Genomic DNA, 12,634 nt, shown 5'->3' with positions numbered 1-12,634 from the left:
GCGCACAGAGACCGTGACTTTTTGAATAAAAATGTGAACCTTTTGATGGTCCACCCCTGAAGATGAGTCTCACCAGATTTCAGGTTAATAGGGCTGACGCCCTGAGGGGGAGGAGTTTGTGAAAGTATCAAATCAAATCAATTTATTTTTGTAAGGCCCAAAATCACAACAACAGTCGCCTCTGAGGGCCACAGGGAGAAATGAATCAACAATGTCTGTGGTGGCGATGAAGTCAGACAATGTCTGTGGTGGCGATGAAGTCAGACAATGTCTGTGGTGGCGATGAAGTCAGACAATGTCTGTGGTGGCGAGGGACGATGTCCCAGGGTCCTCTGTCCTTAGACTCTCCTTCTCGGCCAGGAAAAACTACAAAAAAAACCTCTTTGGGAAAAAAGCGTAGAAACCTGGAGGAGTTCCAGTGAAGGAGAGATCCCACTCTCACAGACGGACAGACGGACACGAGGAGACTGGAGCTGGACCCACTCTTCAGGCAGATGAGGGACCGTCTGAGTCGAGCTGGACCCACTCTTCAGGCAGAAGAGGGACTGTCTGAGTCGAGCTGGACCCACTCTTCAGGCAGATGAGGGACCGTCGGAGGCGAGCTGGAGCCACTCTTCAGGCAGATGAGGGACCGTCCACACAGGGCAGGGACCACTTCACCAGGGGAGGGGCATCTGGGTCCACAGGTCCTCAGAAGTGAGAGAAAGAAAAGAAGGCGGTGAACAGTTTGCAAGTGGAATCAAAAAATAAATATTGTTTGATAGCATAAGTAGTCAGAAGAAGAAGAGGATAGTGCTCAAGCTGTCATACTTCCCCCAGCATAGTTACTCCTAGGGCAGCGTAGCTGAAGCTGTGGGTTTATGTTTCTGTTCCTAACTAGTCTGACCATAAGCGATTTCGAAGAGGAACGTTTTAAGCCTGGACTTAAATGAAGAGACTGTGTCAGCAGATTTAACATGGGTCGGGAGCTGATTCCATAACACAGGAGCTTGGTAGCTAAACGCTCTACCTCCTACAGTACTTTTAGAGACTCTTGGCACCACCAGAAGGCCGGCATTCTGAGAGCGAAGAGCTCTGTTTGGATGATATGGTTCTATAGCATCTTTGAGGTAGGATGGGGCCATGTCATTTATGGCTTTGTAGGTCAAGAGTAGAATTTTGAATTTGATTCTAGACTCGACAGGAGCCAGTGAAGAGACTTCAGCACCGGCGTAATGTGCTCTCTTCTTTTTGTTCCTGTTAGTAATCTTGCTGCTGCATTTTGAACCAGTTGAAAGCTTTTTATGGAGCTTTTAGGACACGCTGCAAGCAGGGAGTTACAGTAGTCTAATCTAGTCGTTACAAATGCATGGATACGTTTTTCGGCATCACTTTTAGGCAGGATTCTTCTGATTTTGGCGATGTTGCGCAAATGGAAATAGGCTGTTTTACAAGCTTGATTTATATGAGCTTTAAATGAGAGCTCCTGGTCAAATAAGACTCCAAGGTTTCTTACAGTAGAACTGGAGGCTACACTGACATTGTCCAGTGTGACTATCTGCTCAGATAGAGCGTCTCGTAGATGCTTAGGGCCAAGCACAATGACCTCGTTTTTTTCAGGGTTAAGAAGCAGGTAGTTTAGTGTCATCCAGGTTTTTATCTCCTTCACACAAGTACTAAGTCTGTCTACTTGATCGCTCTGATCAGGTTTCATTGATAAATACAGCTGAGTGTCATCTGCATAGCAGTGGAAGTTAATGCCATGCTTTCTGATAATGTTGCCTAATGGCAGCATATAAAGAGTAAACAGAATTGGACCGAGTACCGAACCCTGTGGCACACCGTAAATTACTTTAGAGCTTGGTGAGGGGCTCTGGTTTACATTAACAAATTGGAACCTATCAGATAGATAGGATTTAAACCAGCTGAGGGCTGTTCCTCCAACACCTACATCACATTCTAACCTCTGCAGTAGAATGTTGTGGTCGATGGTGTCAAACGCTGCGCTGAGGTCCAACAGAACCAGGATTGAGACCAGTCCATCGTCAGCGGCTAATAACAAATCATTTGTGACTTTAACTAGTGCAGTTTCAGTGCTGTGGTGGGCTCTGAACCCTGACTGGAAAACTTCAAATAAGTTATTGTCCTGCAGGTGGCGACAAAGCTGTTTTACTACAACTTTTTCAAGGATTTTAGAGACGAAGGGAAGATTTGAAATAGGTCTGTAGTTTACCAATAGGTCGGGATCTAGATGAGTCTTTTTCAGAAGAGGTTTAATGACTGCATGTTTGAAGGACTGTGGAACATAGCCACTTTCGAGTGAAGTATTTATTATATTAAGAATAGGGTCTATAATTAGGGGAAGAATGTCTTTGAGGAGTCTGCTTGGAATGGGGTCTAGGACACAAGTTGAGCTTTTAGAGGACATAATGGCTGAAGTTATCTCTGCTTGATCAACAGCTGTGAACCTTTCTAAGTTTACAGCTGGATTTATATGGGACGTTAGATTTACAGCTTGGGCTAGTTCAGGGCTAATAGCGGGGGTAATTTCATCTAATTTATCTCTGATTGTTTTTATTTTATTATTAAAAAATAGGAGGAAATCATCAGAGCTAAGTGTAGCTGGGATTGAGGGCTCTACTGCACTGTGACAGTTTGTTACCATGGCTACAGTGCTGAAAAGGAATTTAGTGTTACTTTTGTTGACTTCTATTAGATTTGAATAATATCTGGTTTGGGCCTTACGCAGAGCCTGCTTATAGGACAGCAGGCAACTTTTCCATGCTTTTAGGGATTCTTCTGTATGAGAGCGACGAAATAATCCCTCTAACTTTCTAACTCTTTGTTTATGTGAACGCAGTATAAAGTGTAAACATGTTCTGGCGATTTCCCCATTGGAATAACGTGGGAGGTTTTGGTCATCGCTACGGCAACGACGTAACAATTATGACATGGGTCTCATTGACTTTTTTGATGGGGCCAAAATTGAGTTGTGTGTCAAATTTCATATAATTTTGCAAAACTAAACATTTAACCAGCATATAAAATTTGTAGGGGGCGCTTCGGCGCCAAATTAATTTATTTCACTTCAAGTAGATTTAGAGCAAAGAGTTTAACAACTGATTCTAATTTGACGCAATTCAGACTTTATCTGCGCAAACGGCAAAAATGTTAAATTTGGGAGATTTCTGAAATTCTAGCTACTGTTTGTGGCTTCGCCGCTCAGAGACCGTGACAGGGTCAATGTCATTTGGATAACTTTTGATGTCCCACTCCTCAGTAGCATTTTCACCAAATTTCAGCTTTTTAGAGCCAACGCCCTGGGAGGAGTTCGTAAAAGTACGACGTTTGGAAAAACTCCCGAGTCATGTTGAGCCATTTTTGAAGCAATATGGCCGACATTTGGTTGGGCGGACGGCGTTGCCGTAATAATATTTTTTACTTCTCTTGTCACCATCTACCTCTGCGCCAAATTTCATGATTTTACGATCAGAGTTTTTTTGGGTCATTTCCTATCTCTCAATGCATTTTTGTACATTTGGGGGCGCTGACGCGCCAATTTTTTTATTTTAGAAAAGGGAAATAGCCAGAATGTAGAGAGGCACGATTTTTAGAGGTGTGCAAATTTTTGTGACTTTTCGTCAATGTTCACTGGGTGAAAAATAGGGGGGTTGGTCCCGAGAAGAAGAAAGAAGAAAGAAGAAAGAATAATATTCCGATGCGAAAACAATGTTTCCCATTTTTCAAATATCATAAACTATACATTTTCCTACCTCATGGTGTGGGTCCCTGGTCACTGACGGGTACTTTCGTTAATTTTGAGTGGGCTCCGCCCACTTTGTGTTTTTGGCCCTCTATACAGTAATAATGTTCAATTTTTTGCATTATATGTTTATATGCACGGAACATGCAAGAGATGGGGAACGTATTCGTTAGCGCAAATGAGTGCTTTAGATTGGGATGACGACCGCGAAGCTTAGTGCGCACTTTTGCACGGGCTTCGCCCGTTTACAACGGTAATGTTCCATTTCCTACTACTAATTAGTATGCACGGGGCGTGCATGAGTGGAGGAGTGCGTTAGTGAGTGTTTGGAAGTGGGCGAGTGCTTCGCGCTCGATTTCGTGCGCACTACGTGCGCACTTTCGCAGCCGTGCTTCGCACGGCCTTACGGGACTAATAGGCCTCTCGCAGCTTGTGGCGCTCGGGCCTAATAATAATATTACAGAAATGATGGTACAAATAAGTCCCGTCTTGTCCAAAGTCTTTGTGTTGCTCGGAAGTGTTGTTTCCTGCTTCTGAAGAGTGCTGACACTATCACTGCTTTTCTTATTTATTTAGCTTTTTAATCAGTTCTTGTCTTCAAAACATTTTTAATTATGACTTTTTTAAGTAAACCACGGATTTTAAGAACATTTTTAAGGTTCTAACAACATATCTGAACGCTGTTGGAAATATCAACAAGAAATTCACGAGCTACAAGCACGGATATCTTCTGTATTCATGTTGTGTTGTGTTGTATTCATGTTGTGTTGTATTCATGTTGTGTTGTGTTGTATTCATATTGTGTTGTATTCATGTTGTGTTGTGTTGTATTCATATTGTGTTGTGTTGTATTCATGTTGTGTTGTATTCATGTTGTGTTGTGTTGTATTCATATTGTGTTGTATTCATGTTGTGTTGTGTTGTATTCATATTGTGTTGTATTCATGTTGTGTTGTGTTGTATTCATATTGTGTTGTGTTGTATTCATGTTGTGTTGTATTCATGTTGTGTTGTGTTGTATTCATGTTGTGTTGTATTCATGTTGTGTTGTGTTGTATTCATATTGTGTTGTGTTGTATTCATGTTGTGTTGTATTCATGTTGTGTTGTGTTGTATTCATGTTGTGTTGTATTCATGTTGTGTTGTGTTGTATTCATATTGTGTTGTGTTGTATTAATGTTGTGTTGTATTCATGTTGTGTTGTGTTGTATTCATATTGTGTTGTGTTGTATTCATGTTGTGTTGTATTCATGTTGTGTTGTGTTGTATTCATATTGTGTTGTATTCATGTTGTGTTGTATTCATGTTGTGTTGTGTTGTATTCATGTTGTGTTGTATTCATGTTGTGTTGTGTTGTATTCATGTTGTGTTGTATTCATGTTGTGTTGTGTTGTATTCATATTGTGTTGTGTTGTATTCATGTTGTGTTGTATTCATGTTGTGTTGTGTTGTATTCATATTGTGTTGTGTTGTATTCATGTTGTGTTGTATTCATGTTGTGTTGTATTCATGTTGTGTTGTATTCATGTTGTGTTGTATTCATGTTGTGTTGTGTTGTATTCATATTGTGTTGTATTCATGTTGTGTTGTATTCATGTTGTGTTGTGTTGTATTCATGTTGTGTTGTATTCATGTTGTGTTGTGTTGTATTCATATTGTGTTGTATTCATGTTGTGTTGTATTCATGTTGTGTTGTGTTGTATTCATGTTGTGTTGTATTCATGTTGTGTTGTGTTGTATTCATGTTGTGTTGTGTTGTATTCATGTTGTGTTGTATTCATGTTGTGTTGTATTCATGTTGTGTTGTGTTGTATTCATGTTGTGTTGTATTCATGTTGTGTTGTGTTGTATTCATGTTGTGTTGTATTCATGTTGTGTTGTGTTGTATTCATATTGTGTTGTGTTGTATTCATGTTGTGTTGTATTCATGTTGTGTTGTGTTGTATTCATGTTGTGTTGTATTCATGTTGTGTTGTGTTGTATTCATATTGTGTTGTGTTGTATTCATGTTGTGTTGTATTCATGTTGTGTTGTGTTGTATTCATATTGTGTTGTGTTGTATTCATGTTGTGTTGTATTCATGTTGTGTTGTGTTGTATTCATATTGTGTTGTATTCATGTTGTGTTGTATTCATGTTGTGTTGTGTTGTATTCATGTTGTGTTGTATTCATGTTGTGTTGTGTTGTATTCATGTTGTGTTGTATTCATGTTGTGTTGTGTTGTATTCATATTGTGTTGTGTTGTATTCATGTTGTGTTGTATTCATGTTGTGTTGTGTTGTATTCATATTGTGTTGTGTTGTATTCATGTTGTGTTGTATTCATGTTGTGTTGTATTCATGTTGTGTTGTATTCATGTTGTGTTGTGTTGTATTCATATTGTGTTGTATTCATGTTGTGTTGTGTTGTATTCATATTGTGTTGGATTCATGTTGTGTTGTATTCATGTTGTGTTGTGTTGTATTCATGTTGTGTTGTGTTGTATTCATGTTGTGTTGTATTCATGTTGTGTTGTATTCATGTTGTGTTGTGTTGTATTCATATTGTGTTGTATTCATGTTGTGTTGTATTCATGTTGTGTTGTGTTGTATTCATGTTGTGTTGTATTCATATTGTGTTGTGTTGTATTCATGTTGTGTTGTGTTGTGTTGTGTTGTATTCATGTTGTGTTGTGTTGTGTTGTGTTGTATTCATGTTGTGTTGTGTTGTATTCATGTTGTGTTGTATTCATGTTGTGTTGTGTTGTATTCATGTTGTGTTGTATTCATGTTGTGTTGTATTCATGTTGTGTTGTGTTGTATTCATATTGTGTTGTATTCATGTTGTGTTGTATTCATGTTGTGTTGTGTTGTATTCATGTTGTGTTGTATTCATATTGTGTTGTGTTGTATTCATGTTGTGTTGTGTTGTGTTGTGTTGTATTCATGTTGTGTTGTGTTGTGTTGTGTTGTATTCATGTTGTGTTGTGTTGTATTCATGTTGTGTTGTATTCATGTTGTGTTGTGTTGTATTCATATTGTGTTGTGTTGTATTCATGTTGTGTTGTATTCATGTTGTGTTGTGTTGTATTCATGTTGTGTTGTATTCATGTTGTGTTGTATTCATGTTGTGTTGTATTCATATTGTGTTGTGTTGTATTCATGTTGTGTTGTGTTGTGTTGTATTCATGTTGTGTTGTATTCATGTTGTGTTGTATTCATGTTGTGTTGTGTTGTATTCATGTTGTGTTGTGTTGTATTCATATTGTGTTGTGTTGTATTCATGTTGTGTTTTATTCATGTTGTGTTGTGTTGTATTCATATTGTGTTGTATTCATGTTGTGTTGTGTTGTATTCATGTTGTGTTGTATTCATGTTGTGTTGTGTTGTATTCATGTTGTGTTGTGTTGTATTCATGTTGTGTTGTGTTGTATTCATGTTGTGTTGTATTCATGTTGTGTTGTGTTGTATTCATGTTGTGTTGTGTTGTATTCATGTTGTGTTGTATTCATGTTGTGTTGTGTTGTATTAATGTTGTGTTGTGTGTTGTGTTGTATTCATGTTATGTTGTGTTGTATTCATGTTGTGTTGTATTCATGTTGTGTTGTGTTGTATTCATGTTGTGTTGTGTGTTGTGTTGTATTAATGTTATGTTGTGTTGTATTCATGTTGTGTTGTGTGTTGTGTTGTATTCATGTTGTGTTGTATTCATGTTGTGTTGTGTGTTGTGTTGTATTCATGTTGTGTTGTATTCATGTTGTGTTGTGTGTTGTGTTGTATTCATGTTGTGTTGTATTCATGTTGTGTTGTGTGTTGTGATGTGTTCATGTTGTGTTGTGTTGCACAGGGAGCCTGCAGAACGGTTGTGTGTTCCTGTGCTGCGCTCTGGACACCAGTGTGATGCTGCTGCAGTGGTACGAGCCCATGCTCAAGTTCATGCTCATCAAGGTAAGAAGTTCTTCTAATGTAAGAGTCACAGCAGTTTGTCATGAGGGGGGCGTGTCTACAGTCTCTGCGCACAGAGAAGAGGGGGGCGTGTCTACAGTCTCTGCGCACAGAGAAGAGGGGGGCGTGTCTACAGTCTCTGCGCACAGAGAAGAGGGGGGCGTGTCTACAGTCTCTGCGCACAGAGAAGAGGGGGGCGTGTCTACAGTCTCTGCGCACAGAGAAGAGGGGGGCGTGTCTACAGTCTCTGGACGAAATGGGACTCACATTATGGATCAGGTGCTTTAACCTTGTGCATTATTCTAAAAACAGTCTCAAACAATACACACTATTATTTTCTCTGGTACCGCCCACTCCGCACTTTTCCCTCTCTCTTTTCCTTTTTTTTTCTCCTCTTTTTTCTTTTTCTTCTCCCTGCCGTGGCTGTTGTTGACTATGTTACTCGACTGTATCTAGATTTACACACGTTTTGATTGGTCTGTGTTTATTCTTTCAATAAAAAAATAGTTTTACAGAAAAAGAAGAAAAACGGCAGGTGTCAAATTCCATCCCAATTTTAAAGATAGAAGCAAGATTTACATATCAATATGTCAACCTAATCAACCTAATCAACCTAATCAAACTAATCAACCTAATCAACCTAATCAAACTAATCAACCTAATCAAACTAATCAAACTAATCAACCTAATCAAACTAATCAACCTAATCAAACTAATCAAACTAATCAAACTAATCAAACTAATCAAACGCCTCATTGGTCCTTCTAAATCCGACAATGTTTGCCAAATCTAAAAGGATTTTTGTGTTTTTAAACATGCTGTTCTTTATGAGTTCATTATGACCACACCCTGAGACCTATGCACATGATTTGAACAACTTTTAATGAATAGTTCTCTTTTAGCATTGAGCCTTTCTACAAGATCGTGAACAGCGCTGGTTTTGTCGCTAAGATGGTTGGTTAAGTCAGACTGCTTCGTAAGGCAACGGCTAAATCTTAGTAAAGTATCAGTTTAAACGACCCATTCACCAACTCATTTCGGTGTGGGACCAGACAAATTCTAATCATGCCGGGCGGATGGTGCAAGAGGACCAGCACTAAGCGTCAGGCCAATACTGCCGCAGCTAAGCTAGCAGATATGGCTGACTCCGCCCAGACCCACGGGTGAAACTCCAGCTCCGGCTCAGTTTGGAGTGCTGCTCCAGAACAGAACAGGAGCGGGATGGATCCAGCCGTCATGGCGGCTCTGCGGGAGATCACGGATCACGTAAAGTGGACACAAAGATTGATGCAGCGCTCGATGGAATGCAATTATTCAACTCAAAGACTAACGAGATGGAGAACCGAGCCGCGACGGGAAATTTGATGAGCCAGGTAAACATCATGATGGATGAAACGGACGATCTCGAGAATTGCAGAGGAAAAAGGCAGTTCAACATTTTGAAGTGACAGGACCGTCCCAAACACATGTGATAGTGATTTGCCTTCTGTCTGCCACAGTTTTCCAACAGCTAGCAGTTCCTTGTGAATAATGAGCACTTTGGTAAAACGTGAAACATTTTTCCAACAAAATTCCCTCCAAACATGTGATGTCCACTCCTGTTAAAGTGAGATGACCTTGTCTTTGAGGAGCTGTCCAATTTAGCAATGCATTGATGTCATTTAGATATTATTCCCCTTGAAAGTCTTCATTTATAAGCCTTGATAAAAGAACAAACAGTCAGAGCGTTATAATGGTCATTACCTTGCAATATTTTGGTCATAATAACTCCTTATTTGTAAAAATCTATAAAAGTCTTGTTTCTCCAAACCAAAGGATTTTTTTCAACATTTCAAAGCTTTTCGTGTGATTATCTTTTACAATTTGGAGAAAAAACGTTATGCATTTTGTAATCCAGACCTTGAATCTCATGTCGGTTCTAAGATTTTAACAGCTTTGATCAGCTCCTTCCATGTTGTAAGCACAGATTTGACCCAGGGATTCTCGGTGTCATCCAAATGGCTCAACTGTTTGTCATCAGTAAGGAGAAAACATTAATCCCAATATTTTTCCATTGAGCGTTATATTCTTTCACACCAGCACAGCAATGCTCTTAAGATGAAATAAAATGATTTCAGACAAGGTAAACCCCAACATCCTTCTTTTGTTTTAATAATTGAGAGTTTTAACGTGGATTCGAGGCTTACTTTCTTGCCATACAAATCTAGAGATTGCTTTATTCCACTCATCAAACAGCCGGCTGGGGAAATCGGGAGAGTCTGGAACAGAAAGAGAAACCTGAGCTTGCCATTTGAATAGGTTGGTCTTTTTTAAGGTCAAAGGGCGTTGCCAGTAAGAGAGAAGATCAGTTTTTTGAACATTCATTTTGTATCCAGACATTGGATCAATCTTTTGAAGAAAATTCATCACATTAGGTATGGAAATGTCTGGTTTGGGGACTTCCGGTCATGGTGATGCACTGAGTTGACGCACCTCAAACCGCTGCTGCAAAACGTGGTTTTAAAATCATCCTTTGACCCACTTAATCCCAAAGAACAAGGAAGACACAAGTCCGGTTGCGCCACGGGACCAAAACAAACAAAGCTGATTACCCAACACCCAGCATAACGAGGCTAATATGGCTAACAAACCTGAGAGCCGCGCTCCCTCGCCGCCAGTCCGGATAGAGACTCTCACGTCTTCTGTGTGTTGGAAAGAGGAGAGAACGTAATTTGTGTAGCATACCATCGAGTTTCTGAGAGACAGTAAGGGCTGAGATGGAGGCGCTGTGGGCCAGATGGAGGCGCTGTGGGCCAGATGGAGGCGCTGTGGGCCAGATGGAGGCGCTGTGGGCCATATGGAGGCGCTGTGGCCCAGATGGAGGCGCTGTGGGCCATATGGAGGCTCTGTGGGCCAGATGGAGGCGCTGTGGGCCAGATGGAGGCGCTGTGGGCCATATGGAGGCGCTGTGGGCCAGATGGAGGCGCTGTGGGCCAGATGGAGGCGCTGTGGGCCAGATGGAGGCGCTGTGGGCCATATGGAGGCGCTGTGGCCCAGATGGAGGCGCTGTGGGCCATATGGAGGCTCTGTGGGCCAGATGGAGGCGCTGTGGGCCAGATGGAGGCGCTGTGGGCCATATGGAGGCGCTGTGGGCCAGATGGAGGCGCTGTAGGCCACATGGAGGCGCTGTGGCCCAGATGGAGGCGCTGTGGGCCATATGGAGGCGCTGTGGGCCAGATGGAGGCGCTGTGGGCCAGATGGAGGCGCTGTGGGCCATATGGAGGCGCTGTGGCCCAGATGGAGGCGCTGTGGGCCATATGGAGGCGCTGTGGCCCAGATGGAGGCGCTGTGGGCCAGATGGAGGCGCTGTGGGCCACATGGAGGCGCTGTGGGCCAGATGGAGGCGCTGTGGGCCATATGGAGGCGCTGTGGCCCAGATGGAGGCGCTGTGGGCCAGATGGAGGCGCTGTGGGCCAGATGGAGGCGCTGTGGGCCAGATGGAGGCGCTGTGGGCCATATGGAGGCGCTGTGGCCCAGATGGAGGCGCTGTGGGCCATATGGAGGCTCTGTGGGCCAGATGGAGGCGCTGTGGCCCAGATGGAGGCGCTGTGGGCCATATGGAGGCGCTGTGGGCCAGATGGAGGCGCTGTGGGCCAGATGGAGGCGCTGTGGGCCATATGGAGGCGCTGTGGCCCAGATGGAGGCGCTGTGGGCCATATGGAGGCGCTGTGGCACAGATGGAGGCGCTGTGGGCCAGATGGAGGCGCTGTGGGCCACATGGAGGCGCTGTGGCCCAGATGGAGGCGCTGTGGGCCAGATGGAGGCGCTGTGGGCCAGATGGAGGCGCTGTGGGCCAGATGGAGGCGTGTGGGCCAGATGGAGGCGCTGTGGGCCAGATGGAGGCGCTGTGGGCCAGATGGAGGCGCTGTGGGCCAGATGGAGGCGCTGTGGGCCAGATGGAGGCGCTGTGGGCCAGATGGAGGCGCTGTGGGCCAGATGGAGGCGCTGTGGGCCAGATGGAGGCGCTGTGGCCCAGATGGAGGCGCTGTGGGCCATATGGAGGCGCTGTGGGCCAGATGGAGGCGCTGTGGGCCAGATGGAGGCGCTGTGGGCCATATGGAGGCGCTGTGGCCCAGATGGAGGCGCTGTGGGCCATATGGAGGCGCTGTGGCACAGATGGAGGCGCTGTGGGCCAGATGGAGGCGCTGTGGGCCACATGGAGGCGCTGTGGCCCAGATGGAGGCGCTGTGGGCCAGATGGAGGCGCTGTGGGCCAGATGGAGGCGCTGTGGGCCAGATGGAGGCGTGTGGGCCAGATGGAGGCGCTGTGGGCCAGATGGAGGCGCTGTGGGCCAGATGGAGGCGCTGTGGGCCAGATGGAGGCGCTGTGGGCCAGATGGAGGCGCTGTGGGCCAGATGGAGGCGCTGTGGGCCAGATGGAGGCGCTGTGGGCCAGATGGAGGCGCTGTGGGCCAGATGGAGGCGCTGTGGGCCATATGGAGGCGCTGTGGCCCAGATGGAGGCGCTGTGGGCCAGATGGAGGCGCTGTGGGCCACATGGAGGCGCTGTGGGCCAGATGGAGGCGCTGTGGGCCATATGGAGGCGCTGTGGCCCAGATGGAGGCGCTGTGGGCCAGATGGAGGCGCTGTGGGCCAGATGGAGGCGCTGTGGGCCAGATGGAGGCGCTGTGGGCCATATGGAGGCGCTGTGGCCCAGATGGAGGCGCTGTGGGCCATATGGAGGCTCTGTGGGCCAGATGGAGGCGCTGTGGCCCAGATGGAGGCGCTGTGGGCCATATGGAGGCGCTGTGGGCCAGATGGAGGCGCTGTGGGCCAGATGGAGGCGCTGTGGGCCATATGGAGGCGCTGTGGCCCAGATGGAGGCGCTGTGGGCCATATGGAGGCGCTGTGGCACAGATGGAGGCGCTGTGGGCCAGATGGAGGCGCTGTGGGCCACATGGAGGCGCTGTGGCCCAGATGGAGGCGCTGTGG

General features: G+C 44.7%; 1 protein-coding gene across 1 annotated transcript in view; it reads left to right on the top strand.

The window, feature by feature from the left end:
• Nucleotides 1–12,634, top strand: part of LOC140372227 (mitogen-activated protein kinase kinase kinase kinase 5-like) — a 121,842-nt gene that overhangs the window by 80,840 nt on the left and 28,368 nt on the right. The window contains exon 25 of the mRNA XM_072459466.1: nucleotides 7,568–7,668. Within this exon, the coding sequence (XP_072315567.1) occupies nucleotides 7,568–7,668 (101 nt within the window). The remainder of the gene's footprint in view (nucleotides 1–7,567; nucleotides 7,669–12,634) is intronic.

This window comes from Eucyclogobius newberryi, unplaced genomic scaffold (genome assembly GCF_026437365.1).
Source record: "Eucyclogobius newberryi isolate DKJ021-1_F unplaced genomic scaffold, fEucNew1.0.hap1 SCAF_10, whole genome shotgun sequence".
Lineage (NCBI taxonomy): Eukaryota > Metazoa > Chordata > Actinopteri > Gobiiformes > Gobiidae > Eucyclogobius > Eucyclogobius newberryi.
Note: the sequence above shows the minus strand (reverse complement) of the source record. Positions and strands in the feature narration are given on the sequence as shown.